The sequence below is a fragment of the Mytilus californianus genome, unplaced genomic scaffold (assembly GCF_021869535.1).
Source record: "Mytilus californianus isolate M0D057914Y unplaced genomic scaffold, xbMytCali1.0.p SCAF_3, whole genome shotgun sequence".
Taxonomy (NCBI): Eukaryota; Metazoa; Mollusca; class Bivalvia; order Mytilida; family Mytilidae; genus Mytilus; species Mytilus californianus.
In genome coordinates this window covers 126,836,591-126,850,143 of record NW_026262679.1, presented here as the reverse complement: position 1 = coordinate 126,850,143, position 13,553 = coordinate 126,836,591, and the positions used below count along the sequence as shown (strand labels likewise).

General features: G+C 33.4%; 2 protein-coding genes across 2 annotated transcripts; one reads left to right on the top strand and one right to left on the bottom strand.

Annotated features, from left to right (window-relative positions):
- Positions 1–383: 383 nt before the first annotated feature.
- On the bottom strand, positions 384–6,245 carry LOC127736139 (heavy metal-binding protein HIP-like). The gene is made up of 2 exons (XM_052246687.1): positions 5,961–6,245; positions 384–1,098 (listed from the first exon to the last, which is right to left on the bottom strand). The coding sequence occupies exons 1-2, from the start codon at positions 6,166–6,168 to the stop codon at positions 608–610; spliced, it is 699 nt and encodes a 232-aa protein (XP_052102647.1). The 5' UTR covers positions 6,169–6,245; the 3' UTR covers positions 384–607.
- A 1,332-nt stretch (positions 6,246–7,577) lies between these two features.
- On the top strand, positions 7,578–11,266 carry LOC127736129 (heavy metal-binding protein HIP). The gene is made up of 2 exons (XM_052246683.1): positions 7,578–7,890; positions 10,559–11,266. The coding sequence occupies exons 1-2, from the start codon at positions 7,647–7,649 to the stop codon at positions 11,047–11,049; spliced, it is 735 nt and encodes a 244-aa protein (XP_052102643.1). The 5' UTR covers positions 7,578–7,646; the 3' UTR covers positions 11,050–11,266.
- Positions 11,267–13,553: the final 2,287 nt, after the last annotated feature.

Genomic DNA, 13,553 nt, shown 5'->3' with positions numbered 1-13,553 from the left:
CAAAACCTTATATTGATGCATGCCAAAAATCTCATATTACGCATGCCCACATCTCATATCGACTCATGCCCATACATCTCATATTGATGCATGCCCACATCTCATATTGACGAATGCCCACATCTCATATTGACGCATGCCCACATCTCATATAGACGTATACCCAAGTTTTTTTTTTATGTTTGGAATAAATCTTGGCCAGTGCTAAGGCACTGACTGTTTGCCTGGTGAATAGCTAAGAAACTGAATGTTCATTGACTAACTTCAAACAATGAAATATATTGATTACTAGGTGAACAGGTATTAACCTACACTGTATTCTCTTACTATATACTTGAACTACATCGTAGCAAGACATGTATTTATAAAAAGAAGACATACTATTTAACTATTCTTTTTTTTATTAATATAGAAACTGTTGACATTTAGATGTAAAATTTGGTGATATTTAAGTTGTCTTTATGATATATGAGTGGTCATTGTTTGTCCAAAGCACTGTATTATTGCAAGTACTATTTGTAATTTGTAATGAAATGAAAGTAAATTTAATTTGAATCAGGTTCACAATGGAAAAAAGAAAAGTCCGTTTCATTTTCTTTATGCGACTTTAATGAAGCATGAAACCAGTGAATGTGCTCATAGAATGGACATAAAACGGAGGAACACCATCAGAGCCATGTTTCACTACTTCGACATGATCTCCTTTCTGAAGATGGACAATTTCACTATTTGAGGCGCAACCCAATTCTAGATGTTCTGCGTCGGCAAATATAATCATTTCATCATGGTCCTCGACGTGTAGTGCCATTTCCACAATGGAGTCCTTCTTGGTGCATATTGTGACACTGAAATAAAAGAAGCCTTCTTCTTCTGCTACAAATTTTCCAGTATCAGCACAGTAAGAACCTCCAGAGTTTACTCTGACTTTATCAAAATGAACTACTTCGTCTGCGACCATATTTTCTATTGGATGGGTCAGTTCAGCAGAAAATGCAACGTGGTGAGTTTTTAAATATTCAACTTCCTTATGCAGCTGTTCTATTTCATGATGTAGTTCCTCAATTTCGTGCGTGTTATGATTTGTATGGTTTTCAACTTCTAAAAAATAGATACAGTCTGTTGTTAATATTGCAGCATTGATGGGTACTTTACTAAGTAAACCGCATACAGACTTATTATTACAGTTATTGTATTACAAGTATGTCAAGAGAAAATAGCTTATTTTAGACTTGTTTTTCTTTTCGTTGTTTTTGTTTTGCCATGACATTGTCAGTTTGTCTTCGACTTACGAGTTTGAATATTCGTTTGGTATCTTTCGCCTCTCTTTGGTATCTTTTGCCTCTCTTTTGCTGATACAAGTTAAACATTGAGAGAAAATCATTTTTAAACTCAAACAAAATTTTCAGCTAATGTCATATATACCGGTTTTGCTTTTGAATAGAAACATTCTTCAAAGATGTGCATCAGGGTATATATATATCAATGGGACAGAAACCGGACGACAATATCTCAAACATCATAGCATATTCTTTCAATGAGAATTTTGTTTGCAGTGTATGAACAGGAAGGGAAAAAATAATAAAATTAGGACCTTTATATCAAAAGAACAACGCGTGTATTTTTGGTATAGACAAATAATTCATTTTTGATATTGTATTAAAAGCAGATTAAAGGTCAAGGTATATTTTTGCGTTGAAATTACGTATGTCATAGTTAATGTTAACCATTTTGTTTTGATCGATATTGACGAAAAAACATAGCTTTACCTTGCCATATTGTAAAGGTGACAAAGGTTAAAACAGTGAAGATTTTGAAAAGTTTGCAGAAAATGTTTGTAATTTCATTTAATGACACGATAAAAAAACATGAAATCATCGTATAATTAAAAACTTTATACAGCCAGAGATTCACAATGAAAATTGATAACCTTAAATGACACAACACTAAGAAATGAGTATAGAGAGTTGTATAACTGAAAGTTAATCGAAAACTGAAATTTACTAGGACACGAAGACTATAACAAGGACAAAGGAAGGACAAATAACCGAAACTTGCTGAAAATAAACTGGACATAGAGAGGTATGTTTCCAAAAGTTACCGTACACATACTCTGAAATTAACAAGGACAAGGACAGCTAAAAACTGAAAGTTACCGTACACATACTCTGAAATTAACAAGGACAAGAAGAGCTAAAAACTGAAAGTTACAGAACACATACTCTGAAATAAACAAGGACAAGGAGAGCTAAAAACTGAAAGTTACAGAACACATACTCTGAAATTAACAAGGACAAGGAGAGCTAAAAACTGAAAGTTACAGAACACATACTCTGAAATTAACAAGGACAAGGAGAGCTAAAAACTGAAAGTTACTCTGAAATAAACAAGGACAAGGAGAGCTAAAAACTGAAAGTTACAGAACACATACTCTGAAATAAACAAGGACAAGGAGAGCTTAAAACTGAAAGTTACAGAACACATACTCTGAAATGAACAAGGACAATGAGAGCTAAAAACCGAGAGTTACAGAACACATACTCTGAAATAAACAAGGACAAGGAGAGCTAAAAACTGAAAGTTACAGAACACATACTCTGAAATAAACAAGGACAAGGAGAGCTAAAAACTGAAAGTTACAGAACACATACTCTGAAATAAACAAGGACAAAGAGAACTAAAAACTGAAAGTTACTCTGAAATAAACAAGGACAAGGAGAGCTAAAAACTGAAAGTTACAGAACACATACTCTGAAAAAAACAAGGACAAGGAGAGCTAAAAACTGAAAGTTACAGAACACATACTCTGAAATAAACAAGGACAAGGAGAGCTAAAAACTGAAAGTTACAGAACACATACTCTGAAATTAACAAGGACAAGGAGAGCTAAAAACTGAAAGTTACAGAACACATACTCTGCAATTAACAAGGACAAGGAGAGCTAAAAACTGAAAGTTACAGAACTCATACTCTGAAATAAACAAGGACAAGGAGAGCTAAAAACTGAAAGTTACAGAACAAGTACTATGAAATGAACAAGGACAATGAGAGCTAAAAACCGAGAGTTACAGAACACATACTCTGAAATAAACAAGGACAAGGAGAGTTAAAAACTGAAAGTTACAGAACACATACTCTGAAAAAAACAAGGACAAGGAGAGCTAAAAACTGAAAGTTACAGAACACATACTCTGAAATAAACAAGGACAAGGAGAGCTAAAAACTGAAAGTTACAGAACACATACTCTGAAATTAACAAGGACAAGGAGAGCTAAAAACTGAAAGTTACAGAACACATACTCTGAAATTAACAAGGACAAGGAGAGCTAAAAACTGAAAGTTACAGAACTCATACTCTGAAATAAACAAGGACAAGGAGAGCTAAAAACTGAAAGTTACAGAACAAGTACTCTGAAATTAACAAGGACAAGGTAAGTAACTGAAACTTGTTAAAATAGCAAGGACATGGAGAGCTATGTAAACGAAAGTTACCGAACACATACTCTGAAATGAACAAAGACATTGAGCTATGTCACCTAAGGTAAACGAACATACTGTGAAATTTACAAGGATATGAAGACATAAAACCTAGAGTGACCAAACATATTCCGAGATTTCACTATTACAAAGAGGGAGCAATTTAAAGAAAAGCTTTATAACATTGTACGCAATAATTATCTTTAGTCCTTAGGCAGAGGCATCAAAACAAAAACATGTGTTTACAGAAACATTAGGCCGAATATGTGTTGAAATGAAATTTACGTGCCTTGTGAAGTTTTATTCAGTGATACATGACATAAATTACTATCATTATTTTTTGCATTTTAACTATGAACAATGTCTTTAGCTATGGTTTAAATAAATAATCGAACGAAAATTTAAGAGTGGACCACATCATATTTCTACAGCATGCATATTTTAAACAAGAGTGGACACACTGAAATGTCTCGCCTGCTTTAATGACCATTGATTTTTTGTTCAAAGTCTTAACGATAAAGGTTATACTACAAGTATAACATGAACGTAACATTTTTAAAGATCCATGACAATGAGGTCAAGGTCAAGTAAATCCTGTCAGACAGATCTGTACACCTAACAATTATTTCATATACCATATATAGTTGACCTATTGCTTACGGTTAATGCAAAAACAGACCAAATCACAAAAACTTAACATTGACTAATGAACCATGAAAATGAATTCAAGGTCAGATGATAAATGCCAGACAGACATGAACACCTTACAAGGAATGAACTAGTATTCTACTATGAACAATGTCTTTAATTGTGGTTTAAATAAATAAGCGAACGTTAATTTAAGAGTAGACCACAGCATATTTTCTACAGCAAGCATATTTTAACCAAGAGTGCACACACTGAAATGTCTCGCCTGCTTTACTGACCATTGGTTTTTTGTTGAAAGTCTTAAAGATAAAGGTTTAACTACAAGTATCACATAAACTTAACATTTCTAAAGATCCATGACAATGAGGTCAAGGTCAGGTAAATCCAGGCAGACAGATATGTACAACTAATAATTATTTCTTACGGTCAGATGATAAATGCCACACAGACATGTACACCTTACAATTATTCCATGCACCAAATATAGCTGACCTATTGCTATTAGTATTTGAAAAACAGACCAAAGCACATAAACTTGACATTGATCAATGAATCATGAAAATGAGGTCAAGGTCTGATGGTACCGGTTAGACCGACATGTACACCTTACAAGCATTACATACACCAAATATAGTAGACCTATTGCTCATAGTACTTGAAAAACAGATCAAAACACAAAAACTTAACATTGACCAATGAACCATGAGACAAAAACTGTACTGAAAACCCATTATTTAAATCAGTTTGTTCTAACATGAGCAACACGACGGGTGCCACATGTGGAGCAGAATCTGCTTACCCTTCCGGAGCACCTAAGATCACCCCCAGTTTTTGGTGGGGTTTGTGTTGCTCAGTCTTTAGTTTTCTATGTTGTGTTTTATGTACTATTGTTTGTCGGTTGGTCCTTTTTTAGCCATGGCGTTGTCAGTTTATTTTCGACTGATGAGTTTGAATGTCCCTTGAGTATTGCATGGCAATACATAGTCCCCTACCGGTTAAAAATTCATTGTACTAGAACAAAATGCTAACTTGGTCTATAAATTGTCATGGCGTAAACTATATAACAAATATCAAGTTGATATCTTCAAGCATGACGAAAAAGTGAGGAATACTGATTATTTGAGTGAATTTAAAGGACTGTAACTCTGCACAAAATCATCAACCCGGAACAAAATTTGAATTTGATCTGTAACTTGTCATGATAAAACTATAAACCAATTATCAAATCAATATCTTCAAGCATGAAGAAAAAAGGTTTGAAAAACTGGTTTTCCGGACTGATGGACAGACAGACGGACGGAGTGCAAACCTAACGTCCCTTTCGACTTCGTCGATAGGGGACTAAAAATAAAGACATTTTCCAAGTAAATCTCCCTTTTACTTTACTATAATTTGAGACAGGAAATATATTATCCCAATAATTTAGACGGCAAATGTATTATCATAATAATTGATAAAGATAAATTAGTATCACAATAATCGAGGCGGGGTATAAATAATCACCTATGTGTGGTATTTTGCAAATGTTTTGAGTGCAAAATTCGAAACAAAAATAAAATTATGATAGTTTTAAACAAATTTAATATCTTTCAAAGGCCTGTGATGGTGATACTATGAATGCAGTTTTTAAATTGAACATTTAATCATTCTGTATGACTTTTTGGTTTTCTAATAATAAATAACATGTCAATAACCTATACGTCTTTTTTAATATCTGTTATGTGACGTTCTGATGTAAATGTTGTGACAAGAGTATTCAAAAACGAAAGAGACATCAAGCGCCAAATGTATAAATTTTATATCTTGTAATATTGTTTCTTATTTAAATAATGTCTTACCGTGAAACTCCTCTTTAACGTCACGATGAACGTAATTTTTTAGCTGACCATTGAGTGATGTCAAGTCAAATTTGGCCTTAAGTAAAGCTTTGTGATGGCCTATTATCGGGGCATCGTGGTGTGGTTCTTCAACGGGATTAGTTGATCCCTGTTCAAATAAACTGATAACGCAAAACAGCACCAGGAATGAAATGTGGTAACGAGCCATTCAAACACAGGTTAAAACTGATGTAGATGTTGTAGCAGGCAAACGTCGACAGTCGTTTGTATCCGATTTCATTTGAATTTCAATTTTATACAAATGTGTCAAGGCGCATGGGCAATCCCAAATTTGTAGTGTGTTATTTTCTAGTATGAGAAACATATCTCGTTTTCCTATTATTTTCAGCTGATTTCAATATGCTACAGTAGTATGTAAAAACTCGATCAAAAATACCAGGCTTATAATTTGTTAAGTTTTGTTTGTCTACGTAAGACTCATCAGTGATTCTAGAATCAGCTTGAAGACCAAATTAAATACAAAGTTGTAGAGCATTGAAAATCAAAAATATCGAAAAGTTGTCCAAAAAAACTGCGAAGTATGGCTGTGGGTAGAAATAAATACCTGAGTGTTCCGAATGATTCAAATTTTGTACCTAATTTACAGAAAATGACCGTTTCATTGATATTTCATGTCAACACAGAAGTGGTGACTATTGTGATACCCTCGTGGATGAATAGTCCAGTGACATCCACCCAGTGGTTGTAAAAACTCAGCAAAGATAACAAGCTTATAATTTGTAAAGCCAGTCGCACGTTTTGTCAAACAAATACCCAGCAGTGGCACTCGAATCAAAACAGTTTGATGTATGTACCTATAAATACAATTATTCTATATAGTGCTTTCACATTTGGGCTTACAATTCTTATACTACACAAACTTTTTCTTATATATATTTACATAGGCATAAGAATAAGAATATGATGGGCAGCATGACATGTACACATAAAACAATACATCATGATTTGTAACAGAAAAACATTTTTTTTATACATTGAAATGAAACATTAAAAAGTTCAGACATGTTAGGCATATATATAAAGGAGTAAAGCAAAATAGTTCATCGTTCCCTGGTGTATTATAAGTTCGATATAGAACTTACCACGTAACTGAAACAACTTTTTAACCGACTTTCGGTAATTCTTTGTAGATATTTGTCCTTAGTAATGTCGGTTAATCTAAAATTTCTCTAAGTAGCTAAAAAATGCTGACATAATATTAATCTGTCGAATGTGCTTGCGTAACAAAACCAAAGTACATATGTATCTATCATTTTTTATCAAGTAAATGTAGAATTCAATTATCCTCTCCCCATGTCACACTGCACTCAATTTTAAAATGCATATAACCTTGGCATACATCCACGTTTCAAAACCTAGTTGCACTCTGAATTAATATATTTGTCAGGGTTTCCTTTTAAAAAATACAGATAAATCTTGTATAAACTTCGTAAAACTGGCAATTAAATGCTGCCGATGCAGTTTTTCTTTCTTTGTTTCGATGTTCCAAATTCTGGACTGTTAATTCGGGCATGCCCATGCGCCTTGACACATTAGTATAAAAATGAAATTCAAATGAAATCAGTTACAAACGACAGTCGACGTTTACCTACTACAACATTTACATCAGTCTAAACCTGTGTTAGAATGGCTCGTTACCACATTTCATTCCTGGTGCTGTTTTGCGTTATCAGTTTGTTTGACCATGGGTCGTGTAATCCCGTTGAAGAACCACACCACGATGAACACCAAGATGAGCATCACGATGAACACCACGATGCCCCGATAGTTGGCCATCACGACGCTTTCCTTAAGGCCGAATTCGACTTGACATCACTCAATGCAGACCTTAAAAAGTACATCCATCATGAAATTCAAGAGGAGGTTCACGGTAAGAAATTATTTCATAAAGAAACAAGTTTTGTTTTAAATAGTCTGGTCTCAACATTTACATCAGAAGGCCACAAAACAGATATCAGAAAAGATGTATAGGTTATTAAAATATTTTGTATCATTAGAAAATCAAAGAGTCGCACAGAATGATTAAATGTTAAATTTTGAAAACTGCATTCGTATTTACACCATTACAAGTCTTTGAAAAATATAAATTTGTTTTATAATTATCATAATTTTATTTTTGTTTAAGTAGTTTGGAATTTTGCCCTTATACGTTTGACAACTATAAATGTCAATTCATTCCCCGCCCATGTTATTGCGATAATAATTTCTCTGTATCAATTATTATGATACTATATTTTGTATTGGGGTAATATATTCCCCCGTCTCAATTTATAACAAAGTAGAAGGGGAATACCTTTGGAAAATGTCTTTAAAGTTTTAATTTCTGTGAAGTCTTGTTTAAGATGGTGATAGTCATCTAAAAATTCAGTAAACTTGCGTAAAAATAATCTACTTTAAATAATGGATATTTAGTGCAGTTTTTGAAATATGCATGTTGTAGAAAATATGTTGTAATCACACCTGAACTTTATGTTCGTGTATTTTTTAAAAATAAAACCACAAGCTAGAGACATTGTTCATGGTAGTATACACTAGTTGAACATTCCTTAAAATTAAAAGATATCAATAATAGTAATTTATCACTGAATGGACCTTCACAACGCACGAAGTTCGTATATTTTACAACGACACATGTTTGGCCTACTGATTCTGTTAGTTAATTTTTTGTTTTGATGTCTTTGTCTAAGGAGTAAATATAGTTATTACGTACAAAGTTATAAAGCCACTATACATTTCTCCCTCTTAGTAATGGTGAAATTCCTGAATACTTTCGGTCACTCTAGGTTTTATGTCTTTATATCCTTATAAATTTAACAGTATGTTCGTTTACTCTAGGTTACATAGCTCTCCATGTCTTTGTTCATTTCAAAGTATGTGTTCCTTAACTTTCGGTTACATAGCTCTCCATGTCCTTGGTTATTTCAGAGTATGTTTCGGTAACTTTTGATCATTTGACCTTCTTTGTCCTTGTTAATTTCTGAGTATGTGTTCGGTAATTTTCTGGTATATAGCCCCCCTTATCCGTTTTAATTTCATAGTATGTATTTGCTAACTTATGGTTATATATAATGCTGTCCTTTTAATTTCTGACTATGCGTTCGGTAACTTAAGGTGATATAGCTGTACATATCCTTGTTAATATCAGAGTATACGTTCGGTAACTTTATGGGATATAGTTCTCCTGGTCTTGTCAATTTCAGAGAATACGTAACTTAAGGTGACATTGCCCTCCTTGTCTTGATAATTTCATAGTATACGTTTGCTAACTTTAGGAGATAAGGCTCTATGGGTCCTATTGAATTTCAAAATATGTTCGTTCACTCTGAGCTGTAAAAGAGGGGCGAAAGATACCAGAGGGACAGTCAAAATCATAGATCGAAAAAAAACTGACAACGCCATGGCCAAACAAAAAAGACAAACAGAAAAATAATAGTACATATGACACAACATAGAAAACTAAAGACTAAGCAACACGAACCCCACCAAAAACTGGGGGTGATCTCAGGTGCTCCGGAAGGGTAAGCAGATCCTGTTCCACATGTGGCACCCGTCGCGTTGCTTATGTTATTACAAATCCGGTGAGTAGTCTAATTCGGTAGGTCACATTCGTGAAAAGGGAAGAGTATTGTAGTTACGACATAAGGAACATATCCGATATCATCTGTGAAACGGTTATTCCATAACGGTCAACCAACTCTAAAGTTCCTCGTGTATAATTTTTTGTTATACTGCGCTCTATTTTCCTGTTCAATTCACAGTCAATTTCGCTCATTTAACTCTCCTTGTGAATCACTAGCTGTCTCTAGTTTTCTTTTTTACGATGATTTTTATCGTGTCATAAAATTAAAACTAAATTAAAAAAACAAACTTTTCAAAATATTCACTGTTTTAACCTCTGTTTCGTTAACATATGGCAAAGCAAAGCTATATATTTTCCGGCAAAACCGATCAAAACAAAATGGTTAACAACCTATTAATATGAAATGCGTAATTCAAACGCACAGTATAATCTGTTTTCAATCAATATCAAAAGTACATTATTTGTCAATATCAACAATACACGCGTTATTCATTTGATATAACGGCCATTTACCTTCATTGTATTGTGTTTGTTTCCTACTTGTAGATACACTACAAACAAAATTTTAAATGTTATGATGTTTTAGATATAATCGTTAGGTTGCTGTACCATTGTCGTATGTACCCTGATGCATATCTTTATAAGAAAGCTTCTATTCAAAAGCAAAACTGGTATACATGACATTTACTTAAAAGTTTGTTTGAGTCCAAAAATAATCTTCTCTAAATGTTAGACTTATGTCGGTAAAAGGGAGGCGAAAGAAATTAAGGGATATTCAAACCCATAAGTCGAAGACAACTGAAAATGTCATAGCAAAAAAGAAAAACGGCGAAAAGACAATCAACAAAAAAAGACATTTTCACTTTACATATATGTAATACAATAACTGTATGCGGTTTATTTAGAACAGTAATCATTAATACAACAATATTAACAACATACTGTATTTATTTTTTAGAAGTTGAAAACCATACAGACCATAACACGCACGAAATTGATGATCTTCATCATGAAATAAAAAAGCTGCATGATGAAGTTGAATACTTTAAATCTCATCACGTTGCATTTTCTGCTGAACTGACCCATCCAATAGAAAATATGGTCGCAGAGGAAATAGCTCATTTTGATAAAGTCAGAGTAAACTCAGGACATGCGTACCATGCTGATACTGGAAAATTCGTAGCACCCGAAGAAGGCTTCTTTTATTTCAGCGTCACAATATGCACCAAGAAGGACTCAATTTTGGAAATGGCACTACACGTCAACGACCATGATGAAATGCTTATACACGCAGACGCAGAACATCTAGAAATGGGTTGCGCCTCCAATAGTGAAATTGTGCATCTTCAGAAAGGAGATCATGTCGAAGTAGTGAAACATGGCCCCGATGGTGTTCCTCCATTTTATGTCCATACTATGAGCACATTCACTGGTTTCATGCTCCATTAGATTCGCGCAAAGAAAATGATACAGCCTATTCTTTTTCCATTGTGAACCTGATTCCAGTTTATTTACTTACATTTCATTAGACAAATAGTATTTGCAATAATACAGTGCTTTGAGCAAATAAGGACCATTCATATATCATAAAGACAACTTAAATATCACCAAATTTTACATCTAAATGTCAACAGTTTCTATATTAATAAAAAAAGAATAGTTAAATGGTATGTCTTCGTTTTATAAATACAAGTTAGACTGTCTTGCCACCATGTAGTTCAAATGGACAGTTAGAAAAGTGTGTAGTGTTGTCATTTTAGCGATATATATTTTTTTTAACATTGCCATATAAGCGAGAGGTTTGGCTAGCCATAAAACCATGTTCAACCCACCATTTTTTCTTAAAATGTCCTGTACCTAGTCAGGAATATGGCAGTTGTTATCAAATAGTCCGTTTCTATGTATGTTGTCGTTTGTTTTTGATGCAGTTTAGTGTTTCTGTTGTTTCGTTGTTTTCCTCTTATAGTTGATGTGTTCTCCTCGGTTTTGGTTTGTAATCCGGATTTGTTTTCTCTCAATCGATTTATGACTTTTGAACAGCGGTATACTACTGTTGCTTTTATTTATATACAGTGTAGATGAATACATGTAAACCTAGTATTCAATATATTTCATTGTGTTAAGATAAAATCCATAGAATTGAAAACCAATCTGTGATAATTAGGTTTCATAGCTATTGAACAGACAAACAGTCGGTGCCGTAGCACTGGCCAGAATTATTTCAATATATTTATGAATAAAATAAAACTTGGGTATACGTCAATATTAGATGTAAGCATGCGTTAATAAAAGGTTTGTCGGAATACACCAAGAAAGGAGATGTAGGTACACTTCAATAAAGGAGACACAGGGTATACGTTAATAGAAGGGAAAATGATTTAAAGGAAATGTGGGTATGCTTCAATGATACAACAAGAAAACGAAAAAATACCAAATAATAGTAAGAGGGCAACATAGAGTCTTCAATAATAGAAAGGTGTCATGTCGGGTGTACATCAGAATAAATATGTAGAGTATACGTCAATAAAAGGAGATGTCGGGTATACGTCAATAAAAGGAGATGTTGGTATTCTACAATTAAAGGAGATGTCGGGTAGATGTCAATAAAAGGACATAAGAGGTTTGTGGTGTATGTCAATAAAAGGAGGCTTGGAATATGCGTCATTGAAAAGAGATGCCGTGAGTTCATGGCTTAGCTGAGGCACATACGTACGTGTCAGAGTTTATAACTAGATTTCATAAATCTCAACCCCCTTTTAATATCCATCAGAGTACATAAGAGAACATGCTATAAAAAAAGCTCAAAGTATTTAACCCGCTGATATGAAACCATGCCGTTCTACACTGATATGCGTCAACCCAACATCAGAAAAAAAAAAGAAAAAGACATCGAGATGTCAACATCTAGAGGTCAACATACAGGTTTCTAAGATAGACAATAATTAATTCTTTTTGTTTCGGGATAGTTTTAATGTCTTCAGCTGTGTGATTTTTGTTTAAATATCTTCTATTGTTTGGTAACATAAGCACATGAATAAAGGCAATACAGGCAACACAATAACACAATAAACCTCAAAGAGGCTAGTCGAGATCAACACATACTAAACTATCAAAATAAAGAGAAAAAACAAAAACAAACTGATCATAATGTAGATCGCTGATTTCGTTATGCTCATATAAGACAAGTAAGCTAGTTAAGATAGATCTCAATTTTAATCAGATTGGAGAAGAAATAGGATCAAAGCATGTTCGCAGTTACTAAAAATAAGCCGAAAGCAGTCAATAATATGCCTTACTACACTCTGATATCTGCTGCTGTACTTACGAGTAGATATCTTGCAGCTCTATCATAAACAATCCATTAAAACAAGATTTTGTGATTTGCAACGACTACATAATACCAGTATAGAAAAGTAATAATAGAAGCATCTTAGTAGTGATATAATTTGTTAATATATATACGCATGTTCTGTTCATATTTTTTTTTGTGAAAAGGGAAAAATTCATGAAATAAAACTTCAAGGCAATGAGAGAACACACTTCAGTTTGTTAATAATTGACTGATAGTTTTTAAACGTCCAGCGAAAAATACTACATGCAAATTTCAAACGACAACATTTAATATGATATAGATAAAGAACCAATACACAGTTAGTTTGGTTTCGCATTTTGGCCGCGGTGAAATTTTCAAATAGGAAAGTTTTAGTGCAATAAAAAAGATTTCTAGATAGCTGAAGAAAAATGAACACTAAATTTTTTGCATGTTTGCATGTTTTTCTGTTTGGCAGTCTTTATTTTCACATCCGTACCGTCCATAGCCCGAAATAATAGTAGTAGTTCCAAGAAATATTTTACCCTTGAACTTTTCAATTCAATTTTATGGAAACATGAGGTAAAATGTATATGATTTTTATTTGACTTCTTGATAGATAAATGTCAATGGTTTCAGAAAA

Excerpts from the sequence above, each read along its gene's own strand:
- LOC127736139 (XM_052246687.1), bottom strand. The coding sequence starts at position 6,168 with ATGGCTCGTTACCACATTTCATTCCTGGTGCTGTTTTGCGTTATCAGT. Across the intron at positions 1,099-5,960 it reads CGTTAAAGAGGAGTTTCACG|AAGTTGAAAACCATACAAAT; the intron begins GTAAGACATTAT and ends TCTATTTTTTAG.
- LOC127736129 (XM_052246683.1), top strand. The coding sequence starts at position 7,647 with ATGGCTCGTTACCACATTTCATTCCTGGTGCTGTTTTGCGTTATCAGT. Across the intron at positions 7,891-10,558 it reads AATTCAAGAGGAGGTTCACG|AAGTTGAAAACCATACAGAC; the intron begins GTAAGAAATTAT and ends TTTATTTTTTAG.